Source organism: Notamacropus eugenii, chromosome 2 (genome assembly GCF_028372415.1).
Source record: "Notamacropus eugenii isolate mMacEug1 chromosome 2, mMacEug1.pri_v2, whole genome shotgun sequence".
Taxonomy (NCBI): Eukaryota; Metazoa; Chordata; class Mammalia; order Diprotodontia; family Macropodidae; genus Notamacropus; species Notamacropus eugenii.
The window spans coordinates 163,407,995-163,421,033 of NC_092873.1; the positions used below are offsets into that span (position 1 = coordinate 163,407,995).

The 13,039-nt window shown below is 40.7% G+C and overlaps 1 protein-coding gene across 11 annotated transcripts in view; it reads left to right on the forward strand.

Moving 5' to 3' along the window:
* The window catches only part of ANKRD6 (ankyrin repeat domain 6), a 95,936-nt gene that overhangs the window by 55,196 nt on the left and 27,701 nt on the right, over positions 1 to 13,039 (forward strand). For 5 of the 11 annotated variants that reach the window (XM_072642817.1, XM_072642823.1, XM_072642819.1 and 2 more), the window contains exons 2-4: positions 1,220 to 1,560; positions 8,371 to 8,469; positions 10,667 to 10,765. In XM_072642817.1, coding sequence (XP_072498918.1) covers positions 1,267 to 1,560; positions 8,371 to 8,469; positions 10,667 to 10,765 — 492 coding nt within the window. In that variant the 5' untranslated portion in view covers positions 1,220 to 1,266. The remainder of the gene's footprint in view (positions 1 to 1,219; positions 1,561 to 8,370; positions 8,470 to 10,666; positions 10,766 to 13,039) is intronic. The other 6 variants (XM_072642818.1, XM_072642821.1, XM_072642825.1 and 3 more) reach the window with 2 other exon arrangements.

Below are 13,039 nucleotides of genomic sequence, written 5' to 3' on the forward strand. Positions count from 1 at the left end.
GCCTTTTCTAGGGCAGGGGTTATGAATGTGTGCTTTTCTCATTCCTTTCATGAAAAGGCTGTGCATTTCAGCAGAAGCAAAGTTTTCTAAAGAAAATGGGTGTAACTAAATTTACTGATCTGCAGTACGTATTTTTGGGGACACACTCACACATACACACACACACACACACACACACACACATACACACATACACACACATACCATTAGAACGTTCCTCCAAAAGACAAGATTACCTCAGTGTGTGTGACTTTTGTTTTTGAAGTGAGTGACTTGGAGTAGAAGGAGTTGGACTGAGTTGCTAAAGGTGTGTGAGACAGCGCATATCTTATATTCTGGTGATGTGATCACATGGTTATTTACACAATGACAGAAATCTGGTATGAAACATGGAGAACTGTGGTAACCACACACATTTCCAGTAGCATGTCCTACAGGAGTCACCGTGCAGCTAGATTTCAATGGATTCAGAAAGCATGTATTTGTTTGACGATAACCAAGTCTAATTTTTATAGGTGGGGGTGGGTGGAGAGAGCAGGCAAAGGTGATGATCACAAGATGGAAATACCCCTCCCTCCCTGCTCATGCACATGGAATTTTTAATTTTCTTGTGTCTTTACCTTATTCTACTCAAAAATACTTTCATTTCTTCTGTTACTATTTAAAACAACCACATAAACTTGTATTGCTATCATTAAGAGTTGGGAATGAATGATGTGGCCAAGTGCTGGCCTCCATTTGTAATGAAAGGATGAATTTCTAAATATATGAGCAACCACTGATTCCAGTGTCTCTATCTCCAGCGTAGTCATGGTGGGCTGAGTGGAGTGGTGTTGAGTGGGAAGCCATTTGGTATAGTGGAAAGAGCCCTGGCATTAGAATCAAAAGACCTGAGTTCAAATCTCCCTTCCAATGCTTATAGCTGGGGTGACCTGAGGCAAGTGTCTTCACCTTCCTGAACCTGGTTTTCTCATCTGTTAGAAAGAGTGGGTTAAACTAGATGAATTCTGAGGTTCCCCTCTTGCTCTAGATTTTGGATCCTCTAAGAAGTCTTTGAGGCGACTTGCAAATATCAGTAGAAGAAAACTCCATGCTTTTGTTCTTTTAGCAAAACTGGGAAAATTAATAAATGAAATTTTCTACCTATCCTGGATGGTGTATACTGTTAGAGAACTTAACTGTTGTGAAGAGTTTAAAACCCTAACTTCATATTCTGCAGATACTGTTCTTTAAAGTCATTTTTAAAGACTGAGAATTAGTGGAAGAATGACCTTCAGTGGCCTGGAGTGGGATTATTATGAATTTCAACCTGTGGAAACCAGTTCTTTAGAGTATGGAACACCGGGAGCTAATTCTCTCTTGCTTCCTGCCAATCCTGCCAAATCCTATTGGAGCTCTAACGAGGTCTCTGATTGGTCCATGAGTATTCACACGGCACACACCTCAGAAATAGTCCAGGACAGAGCGGCCACGGTGAAAGGCATCAAGGAAGAGAAAAATAAGAAAGACCAGAGGAGAAAGGCTAGGAAGGAACCTAGAAGATCAGAGAGAGAGAAGGAGGTCAGCAGTTTCCTTTGCACATCTCTCTGGCCTCATGCTTCCCTTCAGCAGGCTTGCATGTGTGCCCTGCCCTGGCATGATTGTTCCTGAAAAGATGTACACGCTTCCTGCTTGCATGGCTCAGTTTGTCCTGTCGCTTGACTTAAAAATCTCTGCCCACTATTTTCTCACCACTCTCAGTTTTCTGACCACTTGGAGGGAAGCCAAATAGATTTAAATCTAAAGGTGTTGATTCCAGAGGTTTCAAATTCCTAAAAGCTCCAAATTTTAAAAATATAGAGAGATGAAAGGGATTTGCCCATCAGGATATCATCAGTTCATGAAACCTAGTACATAGCTCAGTGTCTCCCTAATCAGAACTGCTGGGTGAAGAATCCCTTGTTCTTAAGATTACTGGTTAATACAACCTCCCCTCCCCATTTTGTTGCTTAATCAGAATATATCTACAGTATTTAGTTTTTTCTATATCCAAACCATTCATCTGTCTGATAAGAATTTATTAAGCAGCTACTATATGATCAGGTACTCAGATAGTAGGGAAACAGAGACAAAGGGAAATTAGTCCCTACCCTTGGGAAGCTTACATTCTATTGGGGAATCAACATGTACACATATAAATACAGATTGTAGAAAATAACATTGGGGTTGGGCTAGCAAATAGGATCAGAAAAAAAGCCTTGTGTGCAAAGGTGGCATCTGAGCTGGATTATGAAAGTAGGTAGGGAGTCCAAGAGGTAAAAGTGAGGAGGGGGCACATCCTAGGGATGAGGTAGATGATTTGGGCAGATCAGTCATAAAACCAAGCAAGGATTTATTAAGCACCTATGATGTGCCAAGTCCACTGCTAAAGAGCTCCCATTGTAATGGGCAAAGACAGAATCAGGAGATGGAATATTGAGGACAAAGAACAGCAAAGTGACCAGTTTGGAACACCGAGGACATTAAGGGGAATCCTGTGGAATGAAGCTATAAAGTAGGGCTGGAGCCGGGGTATGAAGGACTTTAAAGGTCAATGAGAGGCAGTGTGGCATAAGGTCTAGAGTGTGACTCTCTTTGGAGCCAGGGACACCTGTCTCTGACACCTATTTGATGTGTAACCCTAGACAAGTCAATTAACTTTTATCCATCTCAGTTTCCACATCTATAAAATGGGGATAATAATAACATCTACCTCCCAGAGTTGTTATGTGGGTAAAATGAAATCTTGTTTGTAAAATACTTTGCATTATATAAATGCTAGCTAGATAGCTAGTTCTCAATGTTCTAGGTTCTTCTCTAAGACTATAAGTTGCAGAGAGGATGAGGATCTGCTTTGGTAGAAGGAGGGTCCTTTGGGAGTTCCCTTTGTCAGTAAAATCACAGGTCTACTCCCTATCCCCCCATGCCTTTTAATGCCAGACAGAGGAATTTGTATTTCATCCTAGAGGCAAGCCAGTGGAGTTTGATTTTGATAATTGCTAGGAGAGAGAGCCCAAATACCACCACTTTATCTTGCTCTTTCCAAGAATAGCCCAGGTTTGAATTCCCTCCTAAATAAAGAGACAATTTGGAAAGAGTTCTGAATTGAGGGATCAGGAGAAGTGAGTGTTAGTTCATTCTCTGCCGATAACTCTCTGTAACACGTTGGGCAAAATGCTCCAGTTTTTTCATCTATAAAATAGAGGGATCAGACTAGACCGTCTCTCAAGTTGCCTTCTGAAGCTGATGTTTAATATTGTTACTTGTTCAATAAGGGAAAGACAACTCAAAGTCTGATTCAGAATGATTACTATTTAACATTAATATTAACATTTATATAGCACCTACCCTGTGCTAAGTGCTTTACAATTATTTCATTTGATTCTCTCTACAACCCTGGCAGGTGGGTGCTATTATTATCCCCATTTTACACATGAGGAAACTGAAGCAATACAAAGTTAAGTGACTTGCCCAAGATCAGACAGCTGGTAAATATCTGAAGCTGGATTTAAACGCAGGTATTCCTGACTCCAGGCTCAGTGCTGTATCCATTGTGCCAACTGTCTAGATGATTGCTAATGTATGGAAGACTCTGGCTTCCTGAACCATTTCTGGGCTCTGAGCAGTCATGGTGGTGATTTCTTCAGCAGTTAACCCAAGTGTCTTGCATAAAGAGTAGGCACATGGGAGATTCAAAGAAATATTGCAAATCTTATCCTACAAGGAACTAAAATGGCCTCAAAGTGGGGGCGTCATTCCCAGGGAGTTATAGTAGCCTTTCCCTATCTTTAACCTCTAGGATAGGGCAGGGGAATAAAACAGCATGTCCCTATTAGAGAAATGCTATATCTTTGAAATTTTATTGTGTTCATCTTCTGCTTAGCATAGTGCTGGCTCATAGTAGGTGCTTAATCTCTACCTAAAATATCCCTCCACCATGCCTTGCACGTAGTATTTAATCAAGAAATGCTTGTTGAATGGATGCTATTAAGACTACTGTACTCATCCTTTCATTTCTTTTAAACATTTCAGGCATTCCTGGAAGGTTTTTTTTAAGTCATAAAGAAGTCAGGGAACTTGTTTAAGCTACATTGTATGATTCCCAGTGCAGCTTTTAAGTGTCTTTTGGGGCTTTTTTAATGATGACTGAATGAAGTGTAGAAACATTAAGGAAACATTTGGTTGTTCTCAGCTGTAGACTTCAAAATAGGAGTGTTTCAGCATCAAATCTTTTGCCTTTATGGGGAGGAAAGATTAAAAACTGAATAAGCTTTGTCTGTTACATTTGAGGGAGACATTGGGACTTATGATGTGAAATTGTTTACCTCTTTGGAAGTAGCATGTAGACAATGAGCTGTTACCCCCATCTTACTCCTCTCTCCTCCCTTTCCTTAGAGGAATTCAGTCTTTATAACTAAGGGACTGCCAAATTCAAATTGGTGTCACATGTGCATGGCCCCCAAAGGCCCTTCACCCCATTCTAAATAGAGCTCATCCAGTTGCCAAGTGACCTACTCAAATCTCATCTCTGAGGCTTTTCACCTGTGTGACCTTGAAAAAACCACTTAACCTCCCAGGGACTCAGTTTCTCATCAACAGTAAAATGGGTAGGCTGGATTACCACATACGGCTATTTTTTAAAATGTCAAACTGGGCTGTGTAATGTGATCTATGAAATGGAAGAGATAGAGCTTCCATTCCATTTTTCCTAAACTAAATGTGTGTTCTCTATCAGAGTTTGTAAGCCATAAGATGAAAAAGTCACGAGTTCCTCTTTGTGTGATGCAGATGGAGCTCCAACTGCTGTGTTGTGATGAAAGTCATTTGAACTTTGTGTGACTCTGATGGTACCACTAAAAATTACAGAAAATACTGGTTATCATTGAACTGAATAGAGGAATTTGCCTTCTTGAATTGAGTTAAAGAACAATTTTCCTTGGAAAAGGGGATTTGTCAACTTAATGAATTATAGGAGAATTTAGAGTATCACAGAGTTTTAGAGTGGGAAGGGACCTCAGTGGCCATTTTGTATATTCCATGTCAGTAGGGTATCCCCACCATAACATATTCCCAAAAAGCGATCATCCCCTTCTGCTTGAAGACCTGCCCTCCAAGACCTCATCACCTCTCAGGGCAAGCCAGTCTACTTTGGGACAGCTTAACTTGTTAGGATACCTTTTCTGACATCAAGTCTCAACTGACTTCTTCAACATTTCCTCCCAATACTCCTAATTCTGCCCTTTGGGGCCACACAGAATAAGTGTAATCCCTACTCTGTATGACAGCCCTACAAATACATGACCACAGCTATCAGGTTTCCTTGGACTCTTCATACCACCAATCTAAATATGTCCATTTCTGTGAAGCAATCTTCGTATGACATTTACTTTAGCCCCTTCACCTTCATAGCTGCCCTCCTCTGAAAGCTCTCCATTTTAAATGTCCTTAAACTATGGCACCCAAAGCTGAACATGGTATTCCATGTAGGGCAAAGTACAGAACTATCCCCTCCTTATTCCCAGAGGATGAACATTTAAACCTGTATTAAAGTGTGACCAGAGGGGTGATGGGGAGAGAGAAGAACATAACAGATTCCCATGTCATTTGAAAAGAATGAAACAGGTCCTATAACAATATGGTTGATGTTGTAGATAAATCACATTGAGTAGAGGCAAAGGGGTTTTCTGCTAGACCTGTGGAAAGCTCTTGATGGAAGTTATAGCAATGTCAAACAGGTCATCCAGAATAGACATCTGATGGAGTCAGTAGTGGACTGGGGCCTTTTGTCCTGAAAGAGGCCTTTACAGATTCATATGTATATGGTTTTCATTTTTAACTTGTGAGTCACTCTGAAGAAAATGCTTTGGGGATTTTCCAAAGGATAAGGAAATGAGAGTACCATTAAAAATTTTTAAGAGAATGAATTCATAGGGTCATAAATGTAGAGCTAGAAGGGGCCATAGAGAGATGATGTTCATAAAGTGCTCAGCAAAGTGCCTGGAGTATAATAGGCACTTAATAAATGTTTATCTCCTTTCTTCCGTTCTCCTTATTTTACAAATGATAAAACTGATACCCAGAGAAATTGCATTAACTTAGCCAATGTTACACAGGTAGTAAGAGAGGTAGGATTTGAACACAGGTCTTCCTGTCTTCAAGTCCAGGACACTGTCCACTACGCTATGCTTGAATATGAAAGAGAAACAGACATTGCAAATGCTATTAAATGATGAGGGCTGATCTTCAGAAGTATTTTCTCTGTTCTTTGAATTCTACAGAGATAGATAAGTATCATTGTCGTCATCATCATCGTTGTTTTACATCTGGAGGATGTCTCAGAGAGGTTACATGAGTTGGCCAAGATCACACAGCGAATAAATGGCAGTGCCCATCCTCAGACAGAGGCCCTCTGACTCAAAATCCAGTCCTTCCACTGTAGAACACTGCCTCTCTAGCCAGGGTTCTAAAAGTTCTTACCCTTAAAAAAAATTTTTTTTAATTAACCTCCTTAGTATCAGGAAGGAAAAATAAATTAGATAACTGAGATTAAGCCACTTCTAATTTGCATCCCAGATAATTCCAAACTAATAAAATCATTATGTAAACAGATTATAATTCATTCAGGTTATCTCAGAAGAGGCCTCTTCTGGCACTTACGTTTTATGAATTTCCTCTATGGGCTAATTGTGTGTGTATAGAACTCCTGGCGGTAGAACCAGAGAATGTTAGAGCAGGAAGGAACTGTAAAGATAATGTGGTCCAATACCATCCTTTTAAAGATGAGAAAACTGAGGTCAGAGGGGTTAGTTTGCCCAAGATTACACATTTTGAATCAGGACTAGAATTCAGAGCTTCTGACTTTGTCATTTCATTGGTCTTTCTAGAAAAATCATTCATATTTTTCATTGATCTTATAATCATTTGAGTGACAATACAGAAGCAGACTTGAGGCAGGTCACTGAACCTCACTGGGCCTCAGTTTTCTTGTCTTCAAAATGAGGGGGTTAGAATCCAAGTTCTGTTCCAGATCTAAAAGCCTATGAGCTATCATAAAGTGTCTTTTTCTTTGCTTGATTTTTCTAATGGTTTCATAGAGAAGATTTGCTTTTAGATGTGGAAGATGTGGAAGCAATTTCCTTTGCTATAGTACTGATCTTTCCACATTTAGGAGTGTCTTTCCTTTATTTTTCTTCTGTTTTCTTTTCCCTTTCCTTTTCCTCTCCTCTCCTGTTTCTTTTCTCTTTCCCTCTCTCACCTAAGCTGCAAGCGTAGTGGCTATTCATAAGTCTGGTCCCAATGCTGATTGGCCCAGAAGCTTTGATCTACTCTGTTTCTGATCTGGGTTGGATCACCCACCCTTAGGCAGCCTGATTTACCACCACCACCCACAGCCTCAGAGACTCTCTATGTTGATGTTGTACTTAGTGAGAACTCCTGAAGAACTTCAGAGCTCAAGTGATCCACCAGCCTTAGCCTCCCCCAAAAGAAGAGATTATAGGCCTATACCACTATGCCCACTTATTTTCTATTTCAAGTTGTGAGAGTCAGATTCCACACATCCCCTTGAGAGATAAAGGGAGAAACATTTGACAATTTCAAGAATCTAAACCCCAGAGAGGGGTTAAAGACAGTATAAATTAGTGAGAATGGTACCAAGAAAAATCAAATAAGGCTTAGAAATAAGCTCAGCACAAAGGCTTTATGAATATAAAGTGCTTTGGTCCTAACAGCTCCCCAAGAGTTCCTCACAAGAAATCAATGAAGAATCAACCACTTTGAATTGCCCTTGACCATGACCATTATGGAACAGTGGACAAATTGCTAACTAACCCAAATTGTGAGAGTCATTAGCTAAAGAGAGTGAGATGGTGATGCCTCCTGTAATGGAGAAACGGCTTATCCACCCCTTTGCAATCCAGTTTCTGCCTCTAAAGATAAACTCATCCAAAATTGCCAGCACAGGTCCCAGACCCATTCCTCATGCCAAGTGATAGGTACACTGTCTATGCAACATCTTCTAACTGAATCTTTAAAGTGTTTTAATTTACTAACCCTTTCTGCTTCCTAGGGTATTTGTTGAGGTGCATGACCCTTACTTTGCAGCTGGAGTTATGTGGCATAGAGTTGTTTGGGTGATGGGACTGAGATTCTGCTGGGCCAGTGGTCAGGTGGCAAGTGGAATCCAGTTTTCTCTTCCCAGCACCCACTCTTCTGAGAAGCACAGAGCTCCTCTCACTCACAATAACAGGGTTCCTGTTTATGTTCTGTATGGGTCTGCCTGTCAGTTTGGAGTAGTGGGCATAAGGATACAAGTGGAGACAATTAACTGATTGGTAATGCCTCACTTTTCAGGGGGATCAGACTGCATTGCACCGAGCTACTGTTGTAGGGAACACCGAGGTCATAGCCGCTCTCATTCAAGAAGGGTGTGCTTTGGACAGACAAGACAAGGTAAAAAGAGAAATCTCAGACACTGATCTACTCCCCCAGGTTCTGTACAAGGTCACACATGGTTTGTAGAAAGTCTGTAAGAAACATGTCCAAAATATTTTTCAGGAGCTGGATAATTCCAAGTGAAATGAATGGGCTAGTACTTAAGACCTGATGATTGACTATATCTTACTTGAATTTACCTTATAAGAGAATCTAGTCTTTCAGAAAGTTTGATCTTCCAATTTCTCTACCTACTTGGTGGCTTTAGACTACACATGGATAAACCTATTTTTTTTTAATGTCATATGTTGTTCCAGCAGCACGCTGACCAGAGAGCTGGCCTAGAAGTCTGAAAATCCTGGGTTCAAGTCCTGTTTCTGATACATATTAACTTTGTGACCCTGGCCAAATCATTTGATTTCTCAGGGCTCACATCTGTAAGAGGCAGAGCACATTCTCATCTGCATTAGTGGAGACAGTATACCAATGTATCCTATATCAATGAAATCACAGGTACAGTCACCGAAACAAGGAGGAGTAGGGGGACCTAGCATGTTGGGTAATAGGTTTTACCCAGAGAATATGTGTCCATTCCCCACCTCCCCGCTTTTTTTTTTGCTTTCGATATTCCCTCTCATTGACATGCCCTTATACACTCATTTCCTGCATCATTATTCTCATTGACTACCAGTGTCTCTGGCTACTAGCTTAGCTACTCTCCCATAGCAGTATTCTTAGTATTTAAAATCCCTGAAAATAGACTTTGTGGCAAAACTACTCTGAAAATAGAGACCACCATACCCAGGATTGCCAAGTATAATCTTGCCAGGTACCAGGACTGTTGAAGCTGACTTCTAACAAATTTTTTTTTTTAGCTTACTGCCACCATTAGGAACGCTGGCTGAAGTCTGAATAGCAGTCATAGTCAGGTCAAATCAGCAAATGCCTACTCTGTGCTAGGTGTTATTCTAAGGGCTGGGACTACAAAAAAAGGCAAAAAGAAAATAAAAGTTTCATTACTTTGAAATAGCTCCCAATGCATTGGGGAGACGTGTGTGCGTGAGGTGGGGGCAGAGCCAAGATGGTGGAGTAAAGGCTGGGGGACAGCATGCAAACAGCTATGTACGTAGTCATAGGTAGAGCCCATGCTCACCAGCAAAGGGGATCTGTCCCTTACCCTATCTGACTGTACCTTGTATACAAGACCTTCTGGAAGACTTGGAGGAGAATGTAACTGCTTCCCACCAGACCCACCGCCTTCTGTCCTCTGCTACTCTCTCTCCTGTAAAGCTTCAGGCACAATTCTTGTGGTTCAAATGATATAATATATAACTCTTTAAGAGCTAGATAAATGTAAGCTATTATTGTTGTTGTTATCATAGTTTCCAACAAGAAAAAAAAAGAAAGTTAAGTAGTAAGGGGTCAAGAGAAGGGGAGGAGGAACTGTTGGTCATCTTTAAATTATGTAAGTACAGCAAATATGGGTACTCCTCTCACTGAGGACTCAAAGACAAAACTACCTACTTTGTGGGGCACCCTGGAGACTCAAAGACAAAAATGTAAAGAGTCCCATACCTCAAGGAGCTAACATACTGCCAGATAGTTCCCTTATCTATTTACTGACAAACCGCCTTTCCCTCAGCACCTGTTCCTGTTCTTGGGTTTGCTTGAGTACTACTTCATTAATTCGCATTTTATGATGCCTGCCCAATTGGACATGGTGGATTGGTGAGTGGCTCCCAAGTCAGAGAGTACAATGGGAGTTGGGCGTTGTTATTGAAACGTTTTAGTATTTCTCTCTGTAGCCGATATGAAGAGTAAAGTAGGCCCTGGAATAATTAGGGCAATAAGCATTTATTGAGTGTTTATTATATTCTGAGCACTGTTTAATAAGTACTGGGATACAATGAAAGGCAAAAAACAGACTCTGCTCTCAAAGAAGTTATAGTTTAATGGGGATAGATGTGAAGTTAGATGAATGGAGAGGATGGTATTCATGGAGTTCTTTCCTCCCAACCTGGGTTTCTGGAGCATGCCTTGTATAGCCCAGAGATCTCACTGAAAAATAAATTGTTCAGGAGTCCAAGAGTAAATGCTTCACCAAACTTTGTAGAGGATGTGACCAGGTACGTTATAGTTTATGTGCTTTTATTGAATACTTCCTTGTTCCAACTCAGAAGTCTAAACCTGCTCTTCGTGTGTGTGTTTTCCGTAGGATGGGAATACTGCTCTTCATGAAGCATCCTGGCATGGCTTCAGCCAGTCTGCCAAGCTTCTCGTTAAAGCAGGAGCCAACGTGCTTGCCAAGAACAAGGTGAGATGCCAGCAGGTGACAGGAACTTCCCATTCATGAAAGAGAGAAGGCTGTGTATTTCCTTTCAGGCTGAGACCTGGTAATGACACTTGTCCACAGATAATGACTGAATCATGCCCTGGCACTCAGAATCTTGAACCAGGAGTAAATCCTGCCAGGAAATTCCAGCTGTAGAGGTGAGGCCAGGGGCAGGCTGACACCTGGCTTAGGACAGCAGTTCCACTGAGAATAATTATTGCTGAAGTCTCTATCCCCTCCTCCCCATTCCTCTGGAAGTTTATAACCAGCGAATGTCAGCGTCTTTCTGTTGCAGTTCAAAATCAGCTTAACCAGAAGGTGATGACAGATGCTCATGTTTATGTCTGGCATGATGTTGCATGCCTCTCTGTTCCAATGAAGTCCTCCAAAACCCACTGTTCCTATGCGCATTCCTCAGGATGGGAGTGCCACACTTCACACTTGGCATGAATAAAATATTAGCGGTGCCCATGAGCAACAAGGTGACAGAAAGAAGCCAAAAACAGGACTTGGCCTTGCCTGCTTTTGCTCTCTTGCAGGCCCTGTTTACAATATCTTATTGGGCCCCAACAATTTCATAGACTAATGATAAATGACATTTATGTAGCACTTTAAAGATTGCAATGTCCTTGATCTAACATTGTCTCATTAGATTCTTTTGATAACTGTACAGAGTACAAGTATTCAAAGTAATAATACTTGGGAATTATTATCCCCATTTTATCGGCGAAGATATTGAGACTGAGAGAAGTTTAGTTACTCGCCTAGGATCAGAAAGCTGCTGTCAGAGGTGAGATTTGAGCTAAGTCCTCCTGACTTCAAGTCCATCATTTTGTCCACAATACCATGGATACTACCTCTAATGCACTGGAAAAGTTGATATTTCTGCTACCAGTTATAGCCAGCAGATTCTATTAGAATATAATGCTAACAATAGAATAAAAAACATTCAAGATTAGAGTTTTATGTGCCAGTGGAAGTTCGGCAATGGTACCACATCTAACACATATGTATGTGTCCATGGCAAACACTATGATTAGTAGTGAATTCTGTAATAAGCCACTTTAGTGAACCTTGGATGCATATCTTCAAGATCAGGTATAAGATCCTGTAGATAGCAAAGATCCACTCAACCAGTAAAAATTAGCAAAGATCAACTATCAACCCAGAATTGTGCTAGACACTTATGAGAACACAAAACAAGCATGAGACAGGTCGAGGAACTTACACTGTAGGTGATCATCTACTTTGATCGACCCCATTTGGCATTTTGAGAGGGAGGTAAAGAAGGAGAGAAGGATAGAACACTGAAAACAAATAAAAAATTATTTAAAAGAAAAAGGAGGGAAGGAAAAAGGGAGGAAAGGAAATCCTGGAAATGAAGCCCTCTATAGAATGATCCCAACCTGCCTTTCCAGTCTTAACTCTGACAATTCCCTGAATCCATCCATTCATTTACTCACTCAAAAAATCTTTTCAACTGCCTACTATGTATTTTCTGGGAATTCAGAGGTGCTCTCAAAGGGGCTTACTATTCTGTAAGGAAGAAAAGGCAAGTTCAAAGAATTGATTCAGACTGACTGCTATGAGAAACTTGAGAAGGGAGAGATTGCATTCCATAAAGGAAACGTCACCTGAGCTGAAACTTGATAGAAAGGATGAACCTAGGTTGATCTAGTTACTGTCCCCCATTTTGCTCTTTCTTGTCTCATTTGCCTTCGTCTGTGATACTTCTATAACTGACCTTTCCCTCTCTTTGTGGATTTCTCTCTCACTTCCTTTACAAAATCCTTCAAGATTCAGCTCATCTCTCACCTTTTCTTTGAAGCTATCATGGGAAGCCTTAGTCAACCACTGCTGACTCTCACTCTGAATTCCTATTATATTTACTGTTCACACCATGCATTTGGTGTGTATCCCATGCTTCAGTGTACTGTTATTTCATGTATATGTGCCTTATCTCCTCAACTATATTGTAAGCTCTTTGAAAAAAGGAGTTTGGTAACTTACATAACAGAGTACATCGCACATAGTAGGTACTCAACACATATTTGATTAATTGATCAAACCAAACCTTTGAAACCCTAATGATTTTTAAGACCCAAACGGAACTAGTCATAGGGAGGCAATGCCTTCCTTCATAAAGAGTGATTTTCTTTTTATGAAGGAGTGAATATAAGTACAAGACCTCAAAACCTTCTTTCTGGCTCTAGTGCTAATCCTTAACTTCCTTTGATTGAGGAAATACTAGGACTT